General features: G+C 41.8%; 1 protein-coding gene across 1 annotated transcript in view; it reads right to left on the reverse strand.

The window, feature by feature from the left end:
• Positions 1–734: 734 nt before the first annotated feature.
• The window catches only part of LOC129860441 (espin-like), an 89,160-nt gene continuing 64,318 nt past the window's right edge, over positions 735–25,576 (reverse strand). Inside the window, exons 12-14 of the mRNA XM_055930827.1 lie at positions 9,037–9,116; positions 8,672–8,683; positions 735–4,399 (exon numbers count right to left, since the gene is read on the reverse strand). Coding sequence (XP_055786802.1) covers positions 4,252–4,399; positions 8,672–8,683; positions 9,037–9,116 — 240 coding nt within the window. The 3' untranslated portion in view covers positions 735–4,251. The remainder of the gene's footprint in view (positions 4,400–8,671; positions 8,684–9,036; positions 9,117–25,576) is intronic.

Genomic DNA, 25,576 nt, shown 5'->3' on the forward strand with positions numbered 1-25,576 from the left:
GGTGACTGAAAGACGAACGAGATCAGTGGCGGTAATGTACCTAATTTATGAAAGTTGCCAATCGCAATATAAAGTCAAGAGAAGAAAAAGCCTAGAAGGAGGAGAGATGACTAGAAACGATTTGGTTGGCCATTTTATGTATGGATTAATTGGCGGAGTAAAGGACCGTGTGCATTTCAGGTAAAACAACTCAATGTTTATATCCCAGGACAAATTAGCTAGCAACAGCAAGCTAGCTAAAAAGAACAAATTAGCTAGCAACAGCAAGCTAACTAGCTAAATTGCCATAAATGTTTAATGCTTTTTGAACCTGTCCCCAAATTAATATAAATGTTTCAGAGTTTGTTTTGATATTTTAACCTGCGTGTCGTGAACGCTTTTGGTGTGGGGACAAAATAAATGTATGCACGATCGCGCAGATGGTTTGGGTTCCGTAACTAGCTGTTGCTAGCTCCAACGCTTTCAGAAGGAAATTAATTCCACAAATTATCTTTTAAAAAGGCACACCTGTTAATTTAAATGCATTCCAGGTGACTACCTCATGAAGCTGGTTGAGAGAATGCCTTCATGACACCTTTGCACACTTGGCAAAGGGTGGCTATTTGAATCTGAAATATATTTTGATTTGTTTAAAAACAATACAATGTAATGTGTTAAAATTGTAAAGCTGCCTTAATTTTGCCAGACTCGATAAGTAGCTGCTGCCGGGGGATCCATAATAAATACAAAGGCAGTAGTAGATAAATCAATTTACAAAGGTCAAAGATTCCATTTGACAATCTGAAAATATAGTTTTACATTCATGAACCAACAATCTATGTAAGCAAGGCTGAGAACTGTAATATGGGAACAATGAAACAACAAAATATTGAGGGTTACTATATACAATATTAAACGTATAGAAAATCTTCTAATGGCAATGACGTTTACATACTTTTACATTTTCACATCAATATGCCATCCAATGAATTGAATATTTCCAAATAGTTTCTCAACAAGGACCATGCATTTCATTATATATTATGTTTGATACACTTGCAAAAATGTACATCTGAAGTGAACCTGTAGCACATTTTTTGACATTGGGGGATGCCCATATACTGTATGTTTTATATACACATTCAGAAACACACGTCTGGCACATTTCTGAGGTCCAACAACTCCAGCCACAACATTAGTGCACATCATCCTACGAAACCAACAATGTGACAATGGTAATTTCTGAAAAAGATAATGCCCGAGTTACCTATAGTTTGGTCCCCTGACAAAAAAAAAAAAAAACTACAACATTTACCTAGATAAAAACCAGTAGGTGGATTGAAAATATATTAAGTGAGAGAGAAAGAGAACTCTCCTCTAGTAAAAGGATCTGCTCATAAAATATTACATTCCAAGGTTTACTGGTGAAAGCCAGATAAAGGACACAGGAGTCACTGATGTATTTGTGGGACTTCTGCAATATTCAGTGTGCTGATGAGACTTCTGTTACGATTGTGCTCCTAATATTTTATACAATCGATAAAAGAAAACATGTTTGCTTGTTGAATTCATAGCGATTTGCTAAATATTGTGTTTTTTTAATTAGCATGATTGTGGAGTGTTCAATCCTCTTGGATAACAAGAGATGTGCTTTTGGTTGGACAACAGTCAATTATGACATCCATAAGACACATGCAATACACAAACAATTCACCATGATCACAATAAGGACATTCATTGAAAAGTAAAAAAGGGTTATATGCTCAAACTGAACAAAAATATAAAAGCAACATGTAGTGTTGGTCCCATGTTTCATGAGCTGAAATAAAAGATCCCACAACATCTTAAATGTTGTGCACACGTGTTTAACGAAGTTAACTAGTTTTCCTAGTTAAATAAAGGTTAAATAAATAAATGTAAAAACAATTTACATCCCTGTTAGTGAGCATTTTTCCTTCGCCAAAGACAATCCATCCACCTGACAAGTGTGGCATATCAAGAAGCTGATTACACAGGTGCACCTTGTGCTGGGGACAATAAAAGGCCACTCTAAAATGTGCTGTTTTGTCACACAACACCACAAATGTCTCAAGTTGAGGGAGTGTGCAATTGGCATGCTGACTGCAGGAATGTCCATAGCTGTAGCCAGATGCATTCAATTCTCTACCATAAGCCTCCTCCAATATCGTTTTAGAGAATTTGGCAGTACATCCAACCGACCTCACGTAACCATGCCAGCCCAGGACCTGCACATCTGGCTTCTTTACCTGCAAGATCAAAGAATTTCTACACAAACTGTCAGAAACCGTTTTGGGGAAACTCATCTGCGTGCTCGTCGTCCACACCAGGGTCTTGACCTGACTGCAGTTTGGCATCGTAACTGACTTCAGTGGGCAAATGCTCACCTTTGATGGCCACTGGCATGCTGGAGAAGTGTACTCTTCCTGGATGAATCCCGGTTTCAACTGTACCGGGCAGATGGCAGACAGCATGTATGGCTTCGTGTGGGTTAACGGTTTGCTGATGTCAACGTTGTGAACAGAGTGCCCCATGGTGGCGGTGGGGTTATGGTATAGGCAAGCATAAGCTATGGACAACAAACACAATTGCTTTTTATCAATGGCAATATGAATGCTCAGAGATACCGTAACAAGATCCTGAGGCCCATTGTTGTGCCATTCATCCTCCTCCATCACCTCACGTTTCAGCATGATAATGTACGGCCCCATGTCACAAGGATCTGTACACAACTCCTGGAAGCTGAAAATATCCCAGTTCTTCCATGGCCTGCATACTCACCAGACATGTCACCCATTGAGCGTATTTGGGATGCTCTGGATTGCCGTGTACGACGGTTTGTTTCCGCCAATATCCAGTAACTTCGCACAGCCATTGAAGAGGAGTGGGGCAACATTCTACAGGCCACAATCAACAGCGTGAAGGAGATGTGTCACAATGCATTAGGCAAATGGTGGTCACACTAGATACAGACAGCATTTCTGATCCACTACTTAAAAAAAACAAAATGGTATCTGTGACCAACAGAAGCATATCTGTATACCAGTCATGTGAAATCCATAGGACCTAATGTAATCATTTCAATTGACTGCTTTCCTTAAATTAACTGTAACTCAGTAACATCGTTGAAATTGTTACATGTTGCTTTTATATTTTTGTTCAGTGTTATTTTTGACTTGAATTACGTTCTCCACAACGATATTAATAAACCCATTTTAAATGACTGTTATGGTTGCAGTTATCCATGTGATATTAACGTACACTGTAAAAATAACAGGTACAGGAGGGACTTTATCAATTTCCCATTTGGTTCAATAATATCTCTGGAAGTTCAGATGGGCTCAATGAAAAATAGCATCATTAAGTAGAATGGTCTGGTTCTATATAGGTCTTTGTGCAATACATGGAGATGATATATACAGTATCGAAATGCCATTGCTTATTATGTTGACCATGACATTTTCCATCCTAAAAGCAAACCTACAGTAGAATACAACAGGCTAGTTTTAGAGCTCAATTATCAATGTAAGTGTGGGTGAATCAAATGCAGAGAAAACAGATCGTGGATAGTTTTTCTATTTATGAAACACTGCTGAACCTATAGCAATGACAACTTTTCCCACAATGCCCAACAAGACAGACCAACAGATCAACATTGAGAAAGGTTGTTCGAGTGTATGGAAAATTCCTACAGTCATGTTTAATAATGTGAAGTAAAGCTAGTGTATATGATTCAAGACTAAGGGTCTTCATACAGTTGGGATACGTACAGTTTTTAGCCAAATGTTTTGCCAGGACAAAAAGGGGTAGGAGCATCTATTCAATGTGGTCATGTAGTCCTTTGAATCGGACACCGCTAACGTTGCGATACGTACAGTTTTTGTCCACGGGACCTTGGTGCGGCCACACTATTTCAGGATGGCAGAGCTGCAAAGCATGTTGGGAGGTGGCATGGTCCTGTTTGGTGGGTCGTTACTAGTTAACACAGCCACAAAGTCATAAACTCTCGAAGACACTGGGCACATTTCTATAATTTCTCAGATTAAACGTCTATTTTAAACCTAACCCTAATAACCTTAAATTAAGGCCAAAACACACATTTGTGTAGCTAATTTTGCCTTTGTTGCTCTGGAATCTGACTTTGTGGCTGTGTTATCTAGTGGAAACCTGGTTGGGGTGGGGTGCGATGAGGGTTGGGTTGGGTGTTGGTTGGTTGACATTAAAGGGGAAGAGGGTTGGATGGGGAGGCGCTATCTACTGTTTCACTATGTCTCCTTTCTTCAGGATGATCTGCCGTTGCCATGGCACCAACTTGCTCTCGTTGTAACCCATGGTCCGTAGTCGCTCCTGCTCGTTCTTCTCCTCGCTCTCCTTTGCCTTGTTTGCAAGCTCCTCCTCTTTTCTGAGTGCACCAACAAGAGGGAAGGTGAATACAAGGCGTCAGTGTGATTCAATGTGTGACTGTCTCAGCTTGTATTAAGAAACAATTGCCTGATTCTGGGCCAACCCGAACTCTACTGTACTGTCTCTGATATGTTATTTTTTACATGGTAACTATGGTGCATGCGTTACCAGAATAGCCCAGTACAGCTCGCTCGGTTTGGCCCTGTTGAGTAAATAAAAAGGTCACTATCACCCTGGGCACGACTCTGTTACGCTCACCTCTCCTTGTCTTGTCTGGCATGACACGGAGTACAAGGAGTGCAATGTAAGCACAAAACTTTTGGGACTATTCTATTGGTTCCATTGTACCTGGCAAACCAAAGCTCAAATATTTGACCCTGGTCTGGTGACAATGAATACTTTTGGTACCTCCTATAACTGGTTACTACCGGGTAAACATACATTAGTGTCTAAATACATACCAGGTAAATAGACTTCTGCCTTACGGATGATTTAACTAACTTTTAAACGTGTCGTATTACACTGAGCAGGATCAATGAGTTAGTCACCTAACGCTGATTGCTGATTGTTAATGACTGAGTCCTATTGTATCAAAAAGGCAGCAACATTTGAGGGCTGAGAAGTCAATATAATGCCTTGCCTCTAGTTGATCCATTTTATATGATGTCTTAAGAATATTTACTATATGAGCGTTTAACTGCTTCATTATAACGGCAGGTATGGGGGATGTATCAAATGATGGGTATTATTCTAATACAATTACTGACCAGTAGTTGGAAACCTTGATCTCAAATTCATATAGGCTTTTCAGTGCATGTGAAACCAACAATCAAAATGCTAAATGGCATATACTACTAACCAGGATTCCATGCAACCTTTTTATGCGAGTAAAGTACATGTCGGATAAAGAATGTCACAACAGGGATCATGGATAACAGCTAACAGCTTCGTCAACACTTTCCAAATGTTGACAAAGCAAAACACACTAGACAATGTGGGATCTTTTTGTATCGGTAAAATGTATTATGCGAGAAATGGTGGTTTAAATGTGCAAATATTGGTATAATAACCATCATATAGAAGTAAACATGGAGTCACGATATGTTGTGTGGTCCTCCCACTACGACTTGGGAAAGCATGCAGTTTATTAGGCTACGGATTAAATCATTTGTATTTTATTATTTAACCTATATTTCGCCAGGGAAGACATATTGAAACCTAAAATTTCCTTTCCAAATGTGCTCTGTATAATACAACATAAATAAACAACATTATACACTGCTCAAAAAAATCAAGGGAACACTTAAACAACACAATGTAACTCCAAGTCAATCACACTTCTGTGAAATCAAACTGTCCACGTAGGAAGCAACACTGATTGACAATAAATTTCACATGCTGTTGTGCAAATGGAATAGACAAAAGGTGGAAATTATAGGCAATTAGCAAGACACCCCCAATAAAGGAGTGGTTCTGCAGGTGGTGACCACAGACCACTTCTCAGTTCATATGCTTCCTGGCTGATGTTTTGGTCACTTTTGAATGCTGGCGGTGCTTTCACTCTAGTGGTAGCATGAGACGGAGTCTACAACCCACACAAGTGGCTCAGGTAGTGCAGCTCATCCAGGATGGCACATCAATGCGAGCCGTGGAAAGAAGGTTTGCTGTGTCTGTCAGCGTAGTGTCCAGAGCATGGAGGCGCTACCAGGAGACAGGCCAGTACATCAGGAGACGTGGAGGAGGCCGTAGGAGGGCAACAACCCAGCAGCAGGACCGCTACCTCCGCCTTTGTGCAAGGAGGAGCACTGACAGAGCCCTGCAAAATGACCTCCGGCAGGCCACAAATGTGCATGTGTCTGCTCAAATGGTCAGAAACAGACTCCATGAGGGTGGTATGAGGGCCCGACGTCCACAGGTGGGGGTTGTGCTTACAGCTCAACACCGTGCAGGATGTTTGGCATTTGCCAGAGAACACCAAGATTGGCAAATTCGCCACTGGCGCCCTGTGCTCTTCACAGATGAAAGCAGGTTCACACTGAGCACATGAGCACATGTGACAGACGTGACAGAGTTTGGAGACGCTGTGGAGAACGTTCTGCTGCCTGCAACATCCTCCAGCATGACCGGTTTGGCGGTGGGTCAGTTATGGTGTGGGGTGGCATTTCTTTGGGGGGCCGCACAGCCCTCCATGTGCTCGCCAGAGGTAGCCTGACTGCTATTAGGTACCGAGATGAGATCCTCAGACCCCTTGTGAGACCATATGCTGGTGCGGTTGGCCCTGGGTTCCTCCTAATGCAAGACAATGCTAGACCTCATGTGGCTGGAGTGTGTCAGCAGTTCTTGCAAGAGGAAGGCATTGATGCTATGGACTGGCCCGCCCGTTCCCCAGACCTGAATCCAATTGAGCACATCTGGGACATCATGTCTCGCTCCATCCACCGACGCCACGTTGCACCACAGACTGTCCAGGAGTTGGCAGATGCTTTAGTCCAGGTCTGGGAGGAGATCCCTCAGGAGACCATCCGCCACCTCATCAGGAGCATGCCCATGCGTTGTAGGGAGGTCACACGTGGAGGCCACACACACTACCGAGCCTCATTTTTACTTGTTTTAAGGACATTACATCAAAGTTGGATCAGCCTGTAGTGTGGTTTTCCACTTTAATTTTGAGTGTGACTCCAAATCCAGACCTCCATGGGTTGATAAATTTGATTTCCATTGCTAACTTTTGTGTGATTTTGTTGTCAGCACATTCAACTACCGTAATTTCCGGACTATAAGCCGCTACTTTTTTCCCAAGCTATGAACCTTGCGCTTTATACAATGACACGGCTAATTTATGGATTTTTCCCGCTTTCACAAATTCATGCCGCCAAAAAACTGAGCACGTCACATAATGTGAAGTAAATCGAGCACGCTCAAACTTTCCATCATTCTGATTACGATAGTCATTTTGTCACCCTCATCATGGCAAAGACACGGAGAAATGCATATGATGCAGCTTTCAATTTGAAGGCGATCGATCTGGCTGTTGGAAAAGGAAATAGAGCTGCTGCACGGGAGCTTGGCCTTAATGAGTCGATGATAAGACGTTGGAAACAGCAGCGTGAGAAACTGACTTAGTGCAAAAAGACAACAAAAGCTTTCAGAGGAAAGAAAAGCAGATGGCCCGAACTAGAAAATGAGGCTTGGATGACAAGTGGGGAGAAATCCTTCACTAAAACGGGCCGCATGCGAAGAGCGACTTATGGTCAAGTCTGCCAGTGGGTCCTGACAGCGTGGAGCTGCTGCGTATTGAAGAGGGCAGCATAAGCTCAGCGGGGAATTTGCCTCCGGATGAAAGTGAGGAGAGCACAATGAAAACGATCCAACATTGGATGAAGCAATTCTGAGGCTATTCAACTCCGACACCAAAGGAGATGACTTCAGTGGTTTCAGTGCACAGGAGGAAGAAGATAGTGACCAAGGACTTTCTTGGTAGACTACTGTTTACTGCTATTTAAAAAAAAAAAAATATGTTACAAGCCTGTTTCGTTAAAGCCTATTTATTTTTGTTACAAGACGTGTTTCGTTAAAGCCTATTCATTTTTGTTACAAGCCGTGTTTCGTTTAAAGGCTGTGTAAAGTTAATTTGTTTCAATGTACCGGTAGGCACCTGCGGCTTATAGACACGTGCGGCTTATTTATGTACAAAATACATTTTTTTTAAAAATTCAGTGGGTGCGGCTTATATTCAGGTGCGCTTAATAGTCCAGCAATTACGGTATGTAAAGAAAAAAGTATTTAATAAGAATATTTCATTCATTCAGATCTAGGATGTGTTATTTTAGTGTTCCCTTTATTTTTTTGAGCAGTGTATATATATAAAGACAAAAACACAGTCTGGGAAGCACAAATAAAACATAAAAATTACACAGAAAAACAGTTGCATTACTCCACAAAAAAACTATACTATAAATTGCCCAAACGGCATCAGAACATCCAGATGAAATGAATTTTGATTTTTGATCCAGAAATATTGTGCATGGTATTGTACATTCTCTATATAACACATTGTTATTCGGTACGTTGGAATTTAACTGCAAAAGTATAAAAATAAAAAAAACGCAATACACACAACCTTTTGTACGCAACAATTCAGTTTGATGGAAACCCCTCTGGTGGGAAAATGCACCAATCTGTTTAAAATCTGTTGCAAATTGGATGGAAACCAAGATCATGATAGTTTGTGGCATATTATAAATGAACATTTTATAGAATGTTTTCTTACCTTTTTTGTTCCCTGCCCGACCCGGAGAAGTTAGGCACAAAAGGGAATTTAAGGAAATACAGTATTAATGCATGGCATTCAAAATGTTACTTAACTACTACAGAAAATAATGTGTATAGTGGTTATACAGTAGATAGCTATATGCTATTTGCTCTAAATATTTCAGGATCTACATGACTTTATCAACCCACCCAACTTGAGGGGGGAAAATACAGAAAAAAATGAGAAAAAACATGAACCAAGGCAAACAGACAAACAACCATAGAAATTGACAGAAGGGAGGACAAATCATTGAAGAGATAATGGCGTAACAGTGGAAGCTCCTGATTGGAGGAATGGGATGGGTAGCACCGCCTCTCACTCACTTCTCTTCATCAAGCTTTTTCTTGATGATGTCCCTCCGCCATCCTGGCATGGACGCCAGGCGCGTCACCTCCTCATCCACCTGCAGAGGACCAAACACACAAGAGCTTTTAACACTGTCCCTGCCCAACTCCACTACTACAGTCATCCCATTAGCCTCCAAGGAACTGAGACTTTTCCCATCCTTTGTTGTTTCTCCAATGATGTAGCTCACAAAAGGTGAAGCACCTGATTTTGGACCCTTTATAATGATTACATAGTATCGCTGAAACATACACTGTAAAGAGCTGTCCTGGCATCGAATACCATTTTAAAAACATTTCAAATACATTACCTGTTGCTTTGTTGAGCTTGCCTGGCGCAAGGTATCAAATAGAGTAGTCACAAAACTGCAAACGTCACCCATCTGGCATTCCAGCCAAGCTAAAGCAATTTCTTAAATTTGAACCCAGGTCACCTTATCAGCTGACCTTGGGCCCAAGAAAGTGAAGGTAACCTGCCTAAGTGACTACCACCCTCGGTAGCCATGAAGTGCTTTGCAAGGCTGGTCATGGCTCACATCAACACCAGACCCACTCCAATTTATATACCACCCCAACAGATCTGCAGATGATGCAATCGCACTTCACATAGGTTTTATTTTTGTCCAGGTAGGAAAGGGCTATGTGAGAATGCTGTTCATTGACTACAGCTCAGCATTCAACACCATAGTGCCAACAGAGCTCATCACTAAGCTAAGGACCCTGGGACTAAACACCCCCCTCTGCAACTGGATCCTGGACTTCCTGACGGGCCGCCCCCAGGTGGTAAGGGTAGGCAACAACACATCTGCCACGCTGATCCTCAACACGGGGGCCCTTCAGGGGTGCGTCTCCTCCTGTACTCCCTGTTCACCCTTCGACTGTGTGGCCAAGCACGACTCCAACACCATCATTAAGTTTGCTGATGACACAACAGTGGTAGGCCTGATCACCGACAGCAATGAGACAGCCTATAGGGGAGAGGTCAGAGACCTGACAACGATGAGACAGCCTATAGGGAGGAGGTCAGAGACCTGACAACGATGAGACAGCCTATAGGGAGGAGGTCAGAGACCTGGCAGTGTGGTGCCAGGACAACAACCGCTCCCTCAATGTGATCAAGACAAAGGAGCTGATCGTGGACTACAAGAAAAGGAGGGCCTGTAGTGGAGCGGGTAAAGAGTTTCAAGATCTTTGGCATCCACATCACCAACAAACTATCATGGTCCAAACACACCAAGACAGTCGTGAAGAGGGCACGACAAAACCTTTTCCCCATCGGGAGACTGAAAAGATTTGGCATGGGTCCCCAAATCCTAAAGGTTCTACAGCTGCATCATTGAGAGCATCCTCACCGGTTGCATCACCGCCTGGTATATGGCAACTACTCAGCATCCGACCGTAAGGCACTACAGAGGGTAGTGCGTACGGCCCAGTACATCACTGGGGTCAAACTTCCTGCCATCCAGGACTTATATACCAGACGTCAGAGGAAAGCCCAAAAAATGGTCAAAGACTTCAGTCACCCAAGTCATAGACTGTTATCTCTGCTACCGCACAGGGCAAGTGGTACCGGAGCGCCAAGTCTAGGTCCAAAAGGCTCCTTAACAGCTTCTACCCCCAAGCCATAAGACTACTGAACAATTAAACAAATGGCTACCTGGACTATTTACATTGACACCCCCCCTCCTTTGTTTTTACACTGCTGCTACTTGCTGTTTAGGATCTATGCAGTCACTTTACCCCTACCTCAACTAACCTGAACCCCCTGTATATAGCCTCGTTATTGTCATTTTGTGTTACTCTTTATTTTTTGACTTCAGTTTATTTGGTAAATATTTTCTTAACGCCATTGTTGGTTAAGGGCTCGTAAGTATTTGGCGCATGTGACAAATAAAATGAGATTTGGAGAGCCATTTTTAAGTGACTGAAACCCAGCTCATTGCAGACAGGTTGTGGACACACTGAAACCTGTCTCTTTCAGGTCCTAATTAGAGGATGGGAGCCATCTTGGATTTCTCATCTTCACCTGGCAACAGATCCATTATCCCCCTCACCCCACAGTGTTTCACTGGCCCTAGCCAACAGTATCCGTGTAAGCTTAGCTCTCGACACATTGCATTTTTTAAGGTTCCCCTGGGAACTCTGGAATGGGAGTAAAAATAGGAAAGTGAGACAAAGCCAGTTTAATGCTACCTATACAACATGCAGAGCATCCATTCTAGATGTACATGGTTGTATGCTAATTGCATCATATAAAAGGCGTGGCGGCCGCAGTCGGAAGGCATCCATACATACCTGGACGAGTAACAAGAACGGTTGCTGTTTAGGGAATGCATGGAAGTTCTCTTGAGCTAATACTATGAACTGATAGGCAAAGACCAATCCTGTGTCTTATTGTATACACGTGTGAGCTGAACTTGGTAAGATATTGAAATATGGATTGTTCAATGGTCCTTTGAACATGGTGTCCTTTTTTGCCATGATAAAATATGGACATTTAGATTAGAGGTGACACAAAAACCCAATTGATCAAATCCATTCACAGAGGGAGAATCTCTCGTGTCAGCTCTCTTAAGACTCCTTCTCAAAACTCATTGGATGAGAAAGCCAGAGGTCCCGCCCGTGACCTTCTCCTCCAATGGGTTTGAGGAGGCGGCGATGAGAGGACGTGAGGAGTATTCAATTAAGATTCTCCTAGAGCCTCATACCTACTCATTCAAGGGGCTTTATTGGCATGGGAAACATGTTTACATTGCCAAAACAAGTGAAATGAACAGTAAATATTACACAGTTCCAAAAGAATAAAGACATTTCAAATTTCATTATGTACAGTGTTGTAACGTTGTGCAAATAGTTCAAGTAAAAAAAAAGTAAATATGGGTTGTTTTTACAATGGTGTTTGTTCTTCACTGATTGCCCTTTTCTTGTGGCAACAGGTCACAAATCTTGCTGCTGTGATGGCTCACTGTGGTATTTCACCCAGTAGATATGAGAGTTTATCAAAATTGGATTCGTTTTCGAATTCTTTGTGGATCTGTGTAATCTGAGGGAAATATGTGTCTCTAATATGGCAGGAGGTTAGGAAGTGCAGCTCAGTTTCCACCTAATTTTGTGGGCAGTGTGCACATAGCCTGTCCGCTCGAGAGCCAGGCTATGCATAGTCAAAGCTTTCTTTCACTTTGGGTCAGTCACAGTGGTTCTGCCAATGTGTATTCTCTGTTGAGGGCCAAATAGCATTTTCATTTGCTCAGTGTTTTTGTTCATTCTTTCCAGGGGGTCAAGTAATTATATTTTTGTTTTCCCATGATCTGGCTGAGTCTACTCACAACATATAATTTTCCTCCCCTTGAATCTCTGGGTTGGTAAAGTTGGTAAAGCTACAGCAGGTGGACTCGATTTCGCTCACCCAGAACACCAGGTGGGCGGGAATCCCATATGGAAAAGATATAAGAATTCTGTTAAATGATTCTATATGTTCTACCTGGAACTTGTAACTAATACATATGGCAGCAGAAACACATACAAGTTTCATAAAATATTATTGTAATATCTGACTTGTATGGGTGGGTAACATTTAGACAGAACAGAAATATAGAATGTATTGTATAAAAAAAACATGAGGGGAGAAAGCAGGAGGGGAGGGTCAGGAGGATGAAGAGGAAAGCAGGAGGGGAGGCGAGGAGGAGGAGCAAGAGGAAGGGAGAAAGCAGGAGGTGAAGAAGAGGGAAAGCAGGCTTGTCCCATCGCTGCAACTCCTGTACGGACTCGGGAGAGGCAAAGGTTGAGAGCCGTGCGGCCCCTGAAACACAACCCAGACAAGCTGCACTGCTTCTTGACACAGTGCCCGCTTAACACGGAAGCCAGCCGCACCAATGTGTCAGAGGAAACACCGTACACCTGGCGATAGTGTCGGCATGCATTGCGCCCAGTCTGCCACAGGAGTCGTTAGTGTGCGATGGGACAAGAACATCCCTGCCAGCCTAACCCTCCCCTAAACCGGAAGACGCTGGGCCAATTATGCACCACCCCATGGGTCTCCTGGTCGCGGCCGGCTGCGGCAGAGCCTGGAACCAGGATCTCTAGCGGCACATCTAGCACTGCCTTAGACCACTGCGCCATTTGGGCAGCCCTATATATTGAATGTGAAACTCAAAAAGGAAAGCATTTATTTTGTATAGGTTATATTGTCAGAACATATACCTTTTCTGTAATATTTATAGATGACTCATATTTTGTCTCAAATATGTCATACAATATCAATGTAGGAAATTCAAATCATGCATGTCATATATGGCAAATAAGTTAACACAAATATGCCATTGACATAAGGAAAAACTTGCCAGATACTTAGATTACTTAATCGATTTTTGTTAAAATAATCTTCTGCCATACAAGATTCTTCAGATTTTCATAATTCTTTACCATACGGGTTGGTACATTAGGACTGATGGAACGGTCCCAAAAGTGAAAACCATGGCCAAACGATGTACTGGGTGAGTTAAGTTGAGAAAACCTAGTCATGCTAGCATTGAAAAGTCGTACTCTACGGATGTCGTAGAGCATGAACCTGCAGGAGCGAGTCACTTCTTTGATGCTTGCAGAGAACAATAGGGTGTTGTCCAGGGTCACGACAAGGTTCTTTGCAATCTGGGAGGGGACCACCGTGGATGAAGAGGTCTTGGAGCAGACATGCCTTCCCCGGGAGGCAGAGCAGCTGTTTGGTCGAGGTTACGCAGAGATGGTGGACCGAGATGTCTGCCAGGCACGCAGAGTTGCATGTTGCCACCTTGTGTGTCAGAAGGGGGGGGAGAAGAATAGTTGAGTGTCATCCAAATAGTAATGATAGGAGAGACCATGTGAGGATATGACAGAGCAGAGTGACTTGGTGTGAAGAGAAAAGGGCCTAGAACCGAGCCCTGGTGGACACCAGTAGTGAGAGTACATGAAGACACAGATCCTCTCCACACCACCTGTTAGGTAGGATGCAATCCTGGAGTGTGCAGAGCGTGAGACTCCCAACCCTGAGAGGGTGGAGAGGAGGATCTAATTGTTCACGGTGTCGAAGGCAGCGGAAAGATGTCGGAGGATGAGAACAGAGGAGAGAGAGTCAGCTTTGGGTCTGTAGTTTAACGTCAGAGTGGTCGAGTGTTAGTTCCTTGACAAGGGGAGCGACTGGCCATCTTGAAGTCAGAGGGGACGCAGCCAGTGGTCAGGGATGAATTGATGAGGGAAGTAAGGTCTCCAGAGATGGTCTGGAGAAGGGAGGAGAGGATGGGGTCAAGTTGGCAGGTTGTTGGGCGGCCAGACATCTCTAGTCACAGGATTTCATCTGGAGAGAGGGGGGAGAAGAGGTCAAGGTGTATTTTTCAATTTTCATGTTATCCAGAGGTAAACAAATCATCGGCCAGAGCGTCAAGCATGCGCTCTAAACTCTCCAAGAGCGAAACGAGATGGGTGGGGGTAAAGCTTAAGAGGATGTGAACGATGCTGAATGGGTGCAGACAAAAAAATAGCTCTTCACTAAAGGCCATTTTCTCAAAAGTTAGCTTACATGTTCATCAACTTTCAAAGCAGAATTACTTTCCCATTGTTCCTCAAAAATGCCATTCATTTCGTAGCTCTGAGTCTCTACTTTTATCTAATGTAAAAAACACCATTTCAAATGTTGCCACATAAGACCAGATTCAGATGGCAAGAACAGCTCAAATAAGCAAAGAGAAACGACAGTCCATCATTACTTTAAGACATGAAGATCAGTCAATCCAAAACATTTCAAGAACTTTAAAAGTTTCTTCAAGTGCAGACGCAAAAAACCATCAAGCGTTATGATGAAACTGGCTCTCATGAGGACCGCCACAGGAAAGGAAGACCCAGAGTTACCTCTGCTACAGATGATACATTTATTAGTTAACTGCACCTCAGATTGCAGCTCAAATAAATGATTCACAGAGTTCAAGTAACAGACACATCAACATCAACTGTTTAGAGGAGACTGCGTGAAGCAGGCCTTCATGGTCGAATTGATCAAATTAAAATAAAAACACGACTAAAGGACACCAATAAGAAGAAGAGACTTGCTTGGGCCAAGAAACACGAGCAATGGACATTAGACAGGTGGAAATCTGTCCTTTTGTCAGATTAATCCAAATGTGATATTTTTGGTTCCAACCGCTGTGTCTTTGTGAGACGCACCGTGAAGCATGGAGGAGGTGGTGTGATGGTGCTTTGCTGGTGACACTGTCAGTAATTTATTTAGAATTCAAGCAACACTTAGCATTCTACAGTGATACGCAATCGCATCTGGTTTGCGCTTAGGACTATCATTTGTTTTTCAACAGGACAATGACCCAACACACCTCCAAGCTGTGTAAGAGCTATCTAATCAAGAAGGAGCGTTATGGAGTGCTGCATCAGGTGACCTGGCCCCCACAATCACACAGACATCAACCCAATTGAGATGGTTTGGGGTGAGTTGGACCGCAGAGGGAAGGAAAAGCAGCCAACAAGTGCTCAGCATATGTGGGAACTCCTTCAAGACTGTTGGAAAAGCATTCCTCATGAAGCTGGTTGAGAGAATGCTAAGAGTGTGCAAAGCTGTCATCAAGGCAAAGGGTGGCTACTTTGAAGAATCTAAAATATATTTCCATGTCTTAATTCATAGATTTCAATATTATTCTACAATGTAGAAATAAAGAAAAACGCTGGAATGAGTAGGTGTCCAAACTTTTGATTGGTACTGTGTGTATATATATATATTTGCGCCCATCTCAGTGAACTAATCCATTGTGGAGGCCTAGACTAAAAGTCAATTTATGCTTGAATCGAAAATGTGGTCGGAGGCTCCATATGGAGGGTAATAACTGTACCGTTATTTTATTGTGTTACTATTTTTCCTTTAGTTTAGCAAACCTTTTTTAAAACTCTGCATTGTTGATTTAGAAATGTATGTAAGTAAGCATTTCACGGTAAGATCTGATTTGGCTAAGGGGCACTTATAAGCTGAGTTCATCTTATTGACCGCAGATCGGCAGGTCCGAACGCTGCCGAACGCTGCCGGAGACTATGAATTCATCCTGGGTTGTGAGCACAGAATACACTAAATTATAAGGGTTGCAGCCACACTTTTTTTTAACATGGTGGGGTCACAAAAACATTAATATTAAAATGGCCAAAATGGCCAAAAAGGTTTGGGAACCCCTGACTTAGCTACTTGAATTGTTATCTAATCCAAATCCTTTTTTCATTATATTTTTTACAGAAGTTAAAACCACTGGACAGGACAGGGTTTATTTTTATGTCATTTGGTTATCTCCTCCATCTTGTCCATTTAAGTTGACAATCATTCTCTCTAAATGAATAATTAATATTTTTCTGGGTGGCCGGTGTTTTCATTGATAAATTGCCGCAGATAACTGTCTATTGGGTTTCCGAATATCTAGACAGTACCCTCAGTCTCAACCATGTATCTAGTCCACAATCTTGACTCCAGCCTGTACGAGGGCGCATCCCAGCTCGAACCAATTGGCTGAAAGTAGATCGGAAGTCGTCCACTGTAAGGAGTAATCTCCTTATGTCTTCAGTATAAGTCATCGTTCCACATTCGCTAGCATGACAGCAGATGACAGTAAAAGGGTTAATAGTCCAGGGGGGAAAAATGTAATCTGGACATGAGGGAAGAAGAGAAAACGCTATGACAAAATGCATCTTTGCTGTCATGGGTGTCTGTTGCAGTAGAGGAATGTTGGTTGACGAATGTTAAAATACCTACATTGACTGACTGGCTTTTTGTGGTGTGGTACTTAAGTAGTGCGACAAAGCAAAAAAAAAAAAAAGTGTACTATACTCCTACTCGATTTAGTTTTACTGCATGGATCAAATTATACTGTAGCTTGGATTAAAGGGCTAATTGGGTATGGGGAGCCTTGCATGACCTTTTACAAAACCTTAGAGCGCCAATCATGAACAGTAGTGATGTGGGAAAAAATATGACGATATATTGTATAGTATCGTTTTGACAATATCACTTTATTATTTATGCGGTAGTTGGCTGTATCTGTACCAAAACTCCAGTATTTTTCTTTCATAGCCTGTTCTCCATCTTCTTTTTAAATAGGGGGCCAAGTTGTATTCAGCACGTATTTCCATGACTGATCTAAACTAGTTTTCTCATGGCTTTCTTCTCCCTCTGCAGACCAACTATCCACAGACAGCGCTAACTCTGGCTCCTCTACCAACGATGAGTGTTTTTTTGTACAACAGAGGGCGGGGACACCGGGGACAATGTCGAGGACAACTACCCCAGCACGTAAGAGGGTTTGACCCATACGTCGGGCGAAGGAGAAATCCACTACCACCCCGCGACACCTACCAATTGAGATCCAGGACGGGCCCCCAGTCCAACAGGAGCTAAATGTGTTCAACTTATCAAGTAAGACCCTGACATCAGCTCAACTTAGTGTTCTCAATAAGGGCTTATCATTTGTACCCATTAATGACTTTGACGTCCAGATATATCTATTCAAGTTTTTCCATAATCTGAGATTGCTTGAGTTCTTTGATAAGAGTGAAACATGACTCCACTTGAAGTGTCATCAACAGTGAGATGTATACATAGGTCTACCACGCTAATCAATAGACGTGCCTGCCCTACCGTGAGTCAAGGAGGAGTTGGAGCCATTAACCCAGCTGAGGTACCGAGAGAACCATATTTAGAGCAAGAAGTTAATTCATACCTCCTTCCAAATGCAATGCGTCCATAGAAACCTTCTGAAGGATTGTTGAAGATGATGTAGGTGACCTACTGAAAGACAGAAACACAAAGCCTATGATAACCCGAGTAGAGACGAGAGGATGGCTGTTAAGGACTTACAGTCAGATCCTTCGATTATAATAACATAAAAAAGTGACAAAGTAGGAGGAATTTGCATACAAAACAAATGTGACTATGTGAATAAATGTCGCCAACAACTATGTAAACGTGACTTCTATCGCAAACTGAATTGTGACATCTCATCCACAGTGGAAAGCTGTTTGGAATCAGGGCAAATCACCAAAAAGAGAATGTGACATTTCTTAAGATACCAACTTTCTATACAGTCGCTAAATTACACAAACAAGCGTCTCCTCCTCCAGGTAGACCCATTGTAGCGGCAAGAATGACATCCACCATTTCTACAGTTAACTGGTTCAACACACTAGACTAAGATGAATACATTCTAATGTAAAAAGAAAAAAAAACAAGCCTCAAATTGTCCACATTACAAAAACCTAAAGATCTTGGGGTCTAACTGCACCACATTTTAAACTTTACCATCTGGCAAACCAATTCCACTACATAGTCAAATAAATGTATCCCAATCAACAACAAACCCCTGGCTAGAAATAGAACAAAGAATGCAAATCACTCTATAAGTGACCTACCATTCCTCAACCAGACTATAAAGAACCCCAACAAATCACTCTATAAGTGACCTACCATTCTTCAACCAGACTATAAAGAACCCCAACAAATCTCTCTATAAGTGACCTACCATTCCTCAACCAGACTATAAAGAACCCCAACAAATCACTCTGTAAGCGACCTACCATTCCTCAACCAGACTATAAAAAACCCCAACTGCTTCAAAAACCAGGTCATCATCTCGACAACTCCGACAGCTTGGTGGAAAATCAATAAGATCACAAATTACACCCCAGCACTAAATTAATTCACCCCAATCTGGAACAACCCAGGGTTTCAAATCAACAAGAAACCGCCCATGTTCAACTCATGGAAACCGAGAAATCACCCATCTACAACACATATTTGAAAATGGCTCACTAATACCACTCCCCGAACTAATCTAGAAATATGACAACCGCTAGTGAAAGCTTCTACAATATCTCCAATTTAAAAAATCTCTGCAAACCAAAATCAATCTATTAAACACTTTTCTTCAAACACCACTACTAGAACAGCTGGCAGGCATAGCCAAATCAAAATAAACAATTCTCCGTATTATACAGACTACTATAAAAACACATTTTGCATTTTAATCATTTAGTAGATGCTCTTATCCAGAGCGACTTACAGCAGCAATTAGGGTCAAGTGCCTTGCTCAAGGGCATATCAACAGATTTTTCACCTAGTCGACTCAGATTTAAACCAGCAACTTCTCGGTTAGGCTTTTCGGGTTAGGCTAGGCTACCTGCCACCAGATACCAATCTCTCTCTACCGGTCACAGAATGCAATCACTACCCAATATCAATTTCTGGAAACCAATCAGCAATAACATCTTCAGTTATGACTAACAACCCTAGCACACAACTTATACAGTACAAGATCATGCACAGAGCACATAACACTCAACACAAAATGCACAGAGCACATAACACTCAACACAAAATGCACAGAGCACATAACCCCCAACACAAAATTCACAGAGCACATAATCCTCAACACAAAATCACAGAGCACATAACCCTCACCACAAAATTCACAGAGCACATAACACTCAACACAAAATGCACAGAGCACATAACCGAGCACATAATCCTCAACACAAAATTCACGAGCACATAACCCTCAACACAAAATTCACGAGCACATAACCCTCAACACAAAATTCACAGAGCACATAACCCTCACCACAAAATGCACACAATTGGATGCGTTCACACTAGTCACAACACTCCAGAGAACTACTTTCACGCCACCTGGCTCTGTCCAACCACCCTTCAGTTCTGGAAAGAAATAACACCCTTTCGGGTCACAGCATTCCCCTCACCCCATCCCTCTGCTTTCTTGGAGATGTCTCGTCATCTGACATGCCTCCCAAACATCATCTGTCCATTTTAAATCGCCTTAACAATCAGCAAAAAAACACTCACTTTCACAATCACTACACACACTATTACTCAACTGGAAAAACAGAAACCAATTTTCTGTTTTTCAATGGCCACGTCAAAGGGAAAAATGACAGCATCCACCAAAGACAAAATGAAAATCATTCAACAAACTGCACCCCAGTACTCACCTCCCGATGAGCTGAACCCCACCGTAGTGTTTCCTCTAACGCCCAACTTGCTATTACTATTTATTTTTAGCTAATTATTATTATTATTATTATTATTATAAAACAATGGTATCGGTGTCTAATCAGGTTGACATAGCCAATTAAGATTCACCCCATAAAACAATCTTTTCCTACAACATGGTTACTTCCCCCAAAGGCAAATGTCAAATTTGTTATGAAATGTTATCTACATGTCCGGTCCTGTCCGCCTGTCCCCACCAGTACCTGTTGAATGTTTGTCTTATTGTTGTTTTGCACTCACATCCGGTGAATAGGTTAAGCAAGTGTGGTGGGTAGGTAGGTCTGTAGATGTGTTGGCAAGTGGGTGGGTATGTTAGAGGGATGGGGTCGGTGCAGAGAACAAACAGAGGGTTGTTGTTTTTGGTTGGGGTATTCGGAGCAGCTTCACTTTTATAAAAATGTATGCCCAAAAAGTCCAATTTAAAAAGAAAAATAACCCTTGATTTCACCTCAGGCTCTAAAGGAGATTCTTGAAAAGCACGTTTTATGCTACAGGCAAAACGTTAACACTGTTGATCTCTAATGACGAAAGCAATCCAATGTCAAGATTGCCAATATCTGGGGGTAATTCAGGAGGGTGCCACATGTTTACACATTTATCAAACAATGCAATCTCCATAGACAAACATTGGGAAGTAGAATGGCCTTACTGAAGAGCTCAGTGACTTTCAACGTGGCACTGTTATAGGATGCCACTTTTCCAACGAGTCAGTTCGTCAAATTTCGGCCCTGCTCGAACTGCCCCGGTCAACTATAAGTGCTGTTATGGTGAAGTAGAAATGTCTAGGGGCAGTTTCATGATTCGGGTTAAGCCCCTTCATTCCAGTGAAGGGAAATGTCAACACTACAGCATACAATGACATTTTTTTATTATTATGTGCTTCCAACTTTGTGGCAACAGTTTGGGAAAGGCCCTTTCCTGTTTCAGCATGACAATACCCCGTGCACAAAGCGAGGTCCATTCAGAAATTGTTTGTTGAGATCGGTGTGGAAGAACTTGACTAGCCTGCACAGAGCCCTGACCTCAACCCCATTGAACACCTTTGGGATGAAATGGAACGCCGACTGCGACTCAAGCCTAATCGCCCAACATCAGTGCCTGACCTCACTAATGCTCTTGTTGCTGAATGGAAGCAAGTCCCTGCAGCAATGTTCCAACATCTAGTGGAAAGCCTTCCCAGATGAGTGGAGGCTGTTATAGCAGCAAAGGGGGGCCAACTCCATATTAATGTCCATGATTTTGGAATGAGATGTTCGACGAGGAGATGTCCACATACTTTTAGTCAGGGTAGTGTATTAAAAAATTTCAAAAGTGTGATGAGATGTATAACTGTACCCTATGTATTTTCAACAATCTAAAGGATTATAATTTGGTAACCAATTTATTTGCTAATGTGAATATACGAACATGTGAAAGTGTAGATGCAAAACAATACAGTAACAAAATCATAATTCATTTCCATTGAATACAAACCCCGCAAGCTCCTAATCTGTTCTGAAAGGTGTGCATTGTTTACATCCTGATAAGGTCACAGGCTGGGTAAAAATGATAGCATGTAAGCCATTGCGTAACCCTAAACACTTGAAAGGAACACTGGAGACCTACTTTCCTCCTCTTAGAGCTCATGCAACAACCAGCACCACGTGAGACTGAGGACGAGGAATATATGGCTCTGTTCTGGTGAACATTTTGTAGACGGCAAAGTGATCATCATTCTTGATAATAAAGCCATCTTCATAGTCAAGAATTGTATATGTAAGGAGTAATTGGTTTGATAGTCCATTGTGAGTATCGGGGGAATATTTGTCAAACCTATATGATGACGTCAAGTACTGTATGTATCTCTGACTAATGACAGCACAGTGTATCTCATGTAGAAGTATCTCTGACTAATGACAGCACAGTGTATCTCATGTAGAAGTATCTCTGACTAATGACAGCACAGTGTATCTCATGTAGAAGTATCTCTGACTAATGACAGCACAGTGTATCTCATGTAGAAGTATCTCTGACTAATGACAGCACAGTGTATCTCATGTAGAAGTATCTCTGACTAATGACAGCACAGTGTATCTCATGTAGAAGTATCTCTGACTAATGACAGCACAGTGTATCTCATGTAGAAGTATCTCTGACTAATGACAGCACAGTGTATCTCATGTAGAAGTATCTCTGACTAATGACAGCACAGTGTATCTCATGTAGAAGTATCTCTGACTAATGACAGCACAGTGTATCTCATGTAGAAGTATCTCTGACTAATGACAGCACAGTGTATCTCATGTAGAAGTAATCTCTGACTAATGACAGCACAGTGTATCTCATGTAGAAGTAATCTCTGACTAATGACAGCACAGTGTATCTCATGGAGAAGTTTAACCCAGACGAAGCGGAAACAGCACACACCCTAAAAATACGCGAGTATAAATGTCATTAGAATGTTACTCCAGCATACCAAGGGTGCAGTTTCTTGGGGGGGGGGGGGGGGGGGGGTCAGGCGTAGGGCCAGAATGATATCAGTATTGCGATACTCGTTGGTATCGTTGCAAGGAAACAAAACACAAAGCAGATTTTAACTTTAGGAAAACAGCCCATCATTGTGTTGTCATCCAGAGTCACATTGGTTTATTTTCCAAGATGTATCACACAATATAGAGCAGGTTTTTAAAGGACCGAAGACTTTTGGTCTGCTTAACGTTTTTCATTTTTGCCATGGAAAAAATATTGCGATGCTGGTATGTTCCCGGCCCTAGTCAGCGCCCAACTGTTCTCTACAGTATTTGACATTTTCAAAGTTTAAACATTTTCAGCAATACTCCGGTTTGATCAAATTATGTTACATAACTTGCATTGCCTAAGTACAATATGTTCTATAAGTTCTTTGATGACAAACCACCTCCTACACTACATTCTCCAACATCAGGGTCGGTCTTTTGGATTTCAAAGACCTACTTTATCAAACCAATAACACATAAGAAACTTAAACAAAGCGGTCAACCTGCCACTTGCTTTGGTAAACACCTGAGGGATGGAGAAATATCACCACTCAAATTCATAGACAAAGCTATGGATGCAAGGACTGACCATCATCTTTTGAAGCCACAGTATAGTGTTTGTTTGAATTGACTTTGTTTACAAACATTGGAGTAAAAACAAGCTGAAATGTTGGGTTCTGATGGGGTACGACCGTTTAAGCTAAAAGGTATAAGCTATATTATTATTATTATTATTATTTTTTTACCTTTATTTAACTAGGCAAGTCAGTTAAGAACAAATTCTTATTTTCAATGACGGCCTAGGAACAGTGGGTTAACTGCCTGTTCAGGGGCAGAACGACAGATTTGTACCTTGTCAGCTCGGGGATTTGAACTTGCAACCTTCCGGTTACTAGTCCAACGCTCTAACCACTAGGCTACGCTGCCGCCCCGAGAATCAAGAATCAACGGCAATAACAGTTATTTAACAGTCCAACAATTGATGTAGCAACTGCGGAAACATATTTGTTTTTCTTCAGAATTCAGGGAATCATTGGTGGAAGCACATTTAGATCATTCCCTCTTCTATCATGACATCAGATTGTCTTGACCACTGATATGCAAATCGAAAAAGTGCATTGACATCCGCACATCCAATCACACGCTGGATGCTCCTTTCCTTCCTAAAACCACGTGTTACCCGAGACCTCAAAGCTACAACCCAGATTAGCTTTCTCTCCTCTAGCATTCATTCGGTTCAGGACTTTATTTTGCTGGTCGGAACAAAAAAATAAATAACGGTTCTGTTGTAGAACTAAACGATTTGGAAAATAATTTTTGGTTCCAACCCCTGGTTGTGACTCATGAACTCAGTATATAAAAACAGGAAATATCTGTATGGCCTGATGGAAAGGCTACAATTAGATTCGGCATCATTCAGAACAGTGTTTCCCAACTCAATCCTCGATTATCCCCAACAGCACACATAGTTGCTGTAGCCCGGGACAAGCATGGACAAGCAAATCTGATTGTCCCGGGCTACAACAACAATGTGTGCTGTTGGAGATAATTGAGGACTTGAGTTGGGAAACACTTTTGATAAATTAGGAAATTGTTACATCCACATACCATGTATGGGTCCTTCATGGACTTGAAAAGCAATTAAGGCATCTGTCACTATATTAGTACAGTAGCCAATGTCTACCATCTTGGATGGAACAAGTACTGACCGTTAAGTGTCTGAAATCCTATTTAACATTCCAGTCAGAACAAAGCAATCGGACACTGATACGTTTACATAAAATATAGATTATAGAAATACACAAACACATTGCACATGTCTGATAGGACTACCTTAACAAGAGCACTTAAAGGGCAATAGCAAAGAAGCTCTCAAACTGCTTAAGGGGCATTCTCCCTGGGGAATACATAGGCTACAGGGTTCTAGCCTGTCAATCATGTTTATTGTTCAAGACGCACGTGTGTTACTTGTATTATGACAGAACTGCTGCCAATGTACAGAATCCTTTATGTTCAAGCTCCTACAGGTAATAGTATCAGATAAGGGCACAGATACTAGTAGCTAGCAGCCAGGCAGATCAGAGAGTTCAACTTTACATGCCAACCTAATGATCATTAACAAAAAGACAATTAATTTTAAATCACAAAACATGGATATAAAAGCTTAAAAGTGAAAAGTGAAAGACCGCTCGCGTAAAAGTCCTCACAACCAACAAATCAATCATCGGACTCCAACCTGTAGGCCGACTTCTTATGAGAGCCAGAAACAGATCAAATCAACAGTCAGATATTACAACACCAATAAAACATGACAAGCACTACAACTACAATGTTCTTACTCAAACTCAGGCATTTACAATCCTTAAGAGTCAATCTAAAGTAACATGATAAAAAAATCCATCAGGTATCAAGGTTGCGTTTCAATCCACTGCATCTGCTTGTCGGCCTTTCATCATCTGTGGTGGAAGGTGGCCAAGCTACAGCGGTGTTTGCCAGACCATGAGACATCCCAAAATTCAGTCCTCTCACAAAAACATCTAACTTCAGAATAGTGTACATACTATTATGACCACTCAATGGAAAGGGGAAACTTTTTTTTGTGTTGCTCTGCGACCCCCATAAGTGTCACGGGACTCGTCTGAAGGTAACCCATACAAACGAATGGAAGTATCGAGGTAGTTTTGTGCCAACAAAAATAAGAGATTAATAATGTGTCCCAAAAAACTAAAATATTCCCTGAGCTCTCTTATTTCTCCTAGATACAGGACAGAAACTTCAAAACCTTATTCCTTATGATACATTTCTTGACTGTCTTTTTTTGTCAATTTTGAATATGTTATTCAATTTTTATCAATTAATATTTCAATATGTTTGGAGGGGATCCCTTTTCGGATACTTAAATTAAAAATCTTAAAACAATTCCATATGTTAGCTTTGTAAACCGGTT

The sequence above is a fragment of the Salvelinus fontinalis genome, chromosome 8, assembly GCF_029448725.1.
Source record: "Salvelinus fontinalis isolate EN_2023a chromosome 8, ASM2944872v1, whole genome shotgun sequence".
Taxonomy (NCBI): Eukaryota; Metazoa; Chordata; class Actinopteri; order Salmoniformes; family Salmonidae; genus Salvelinus; species Salvelinus fontinalis.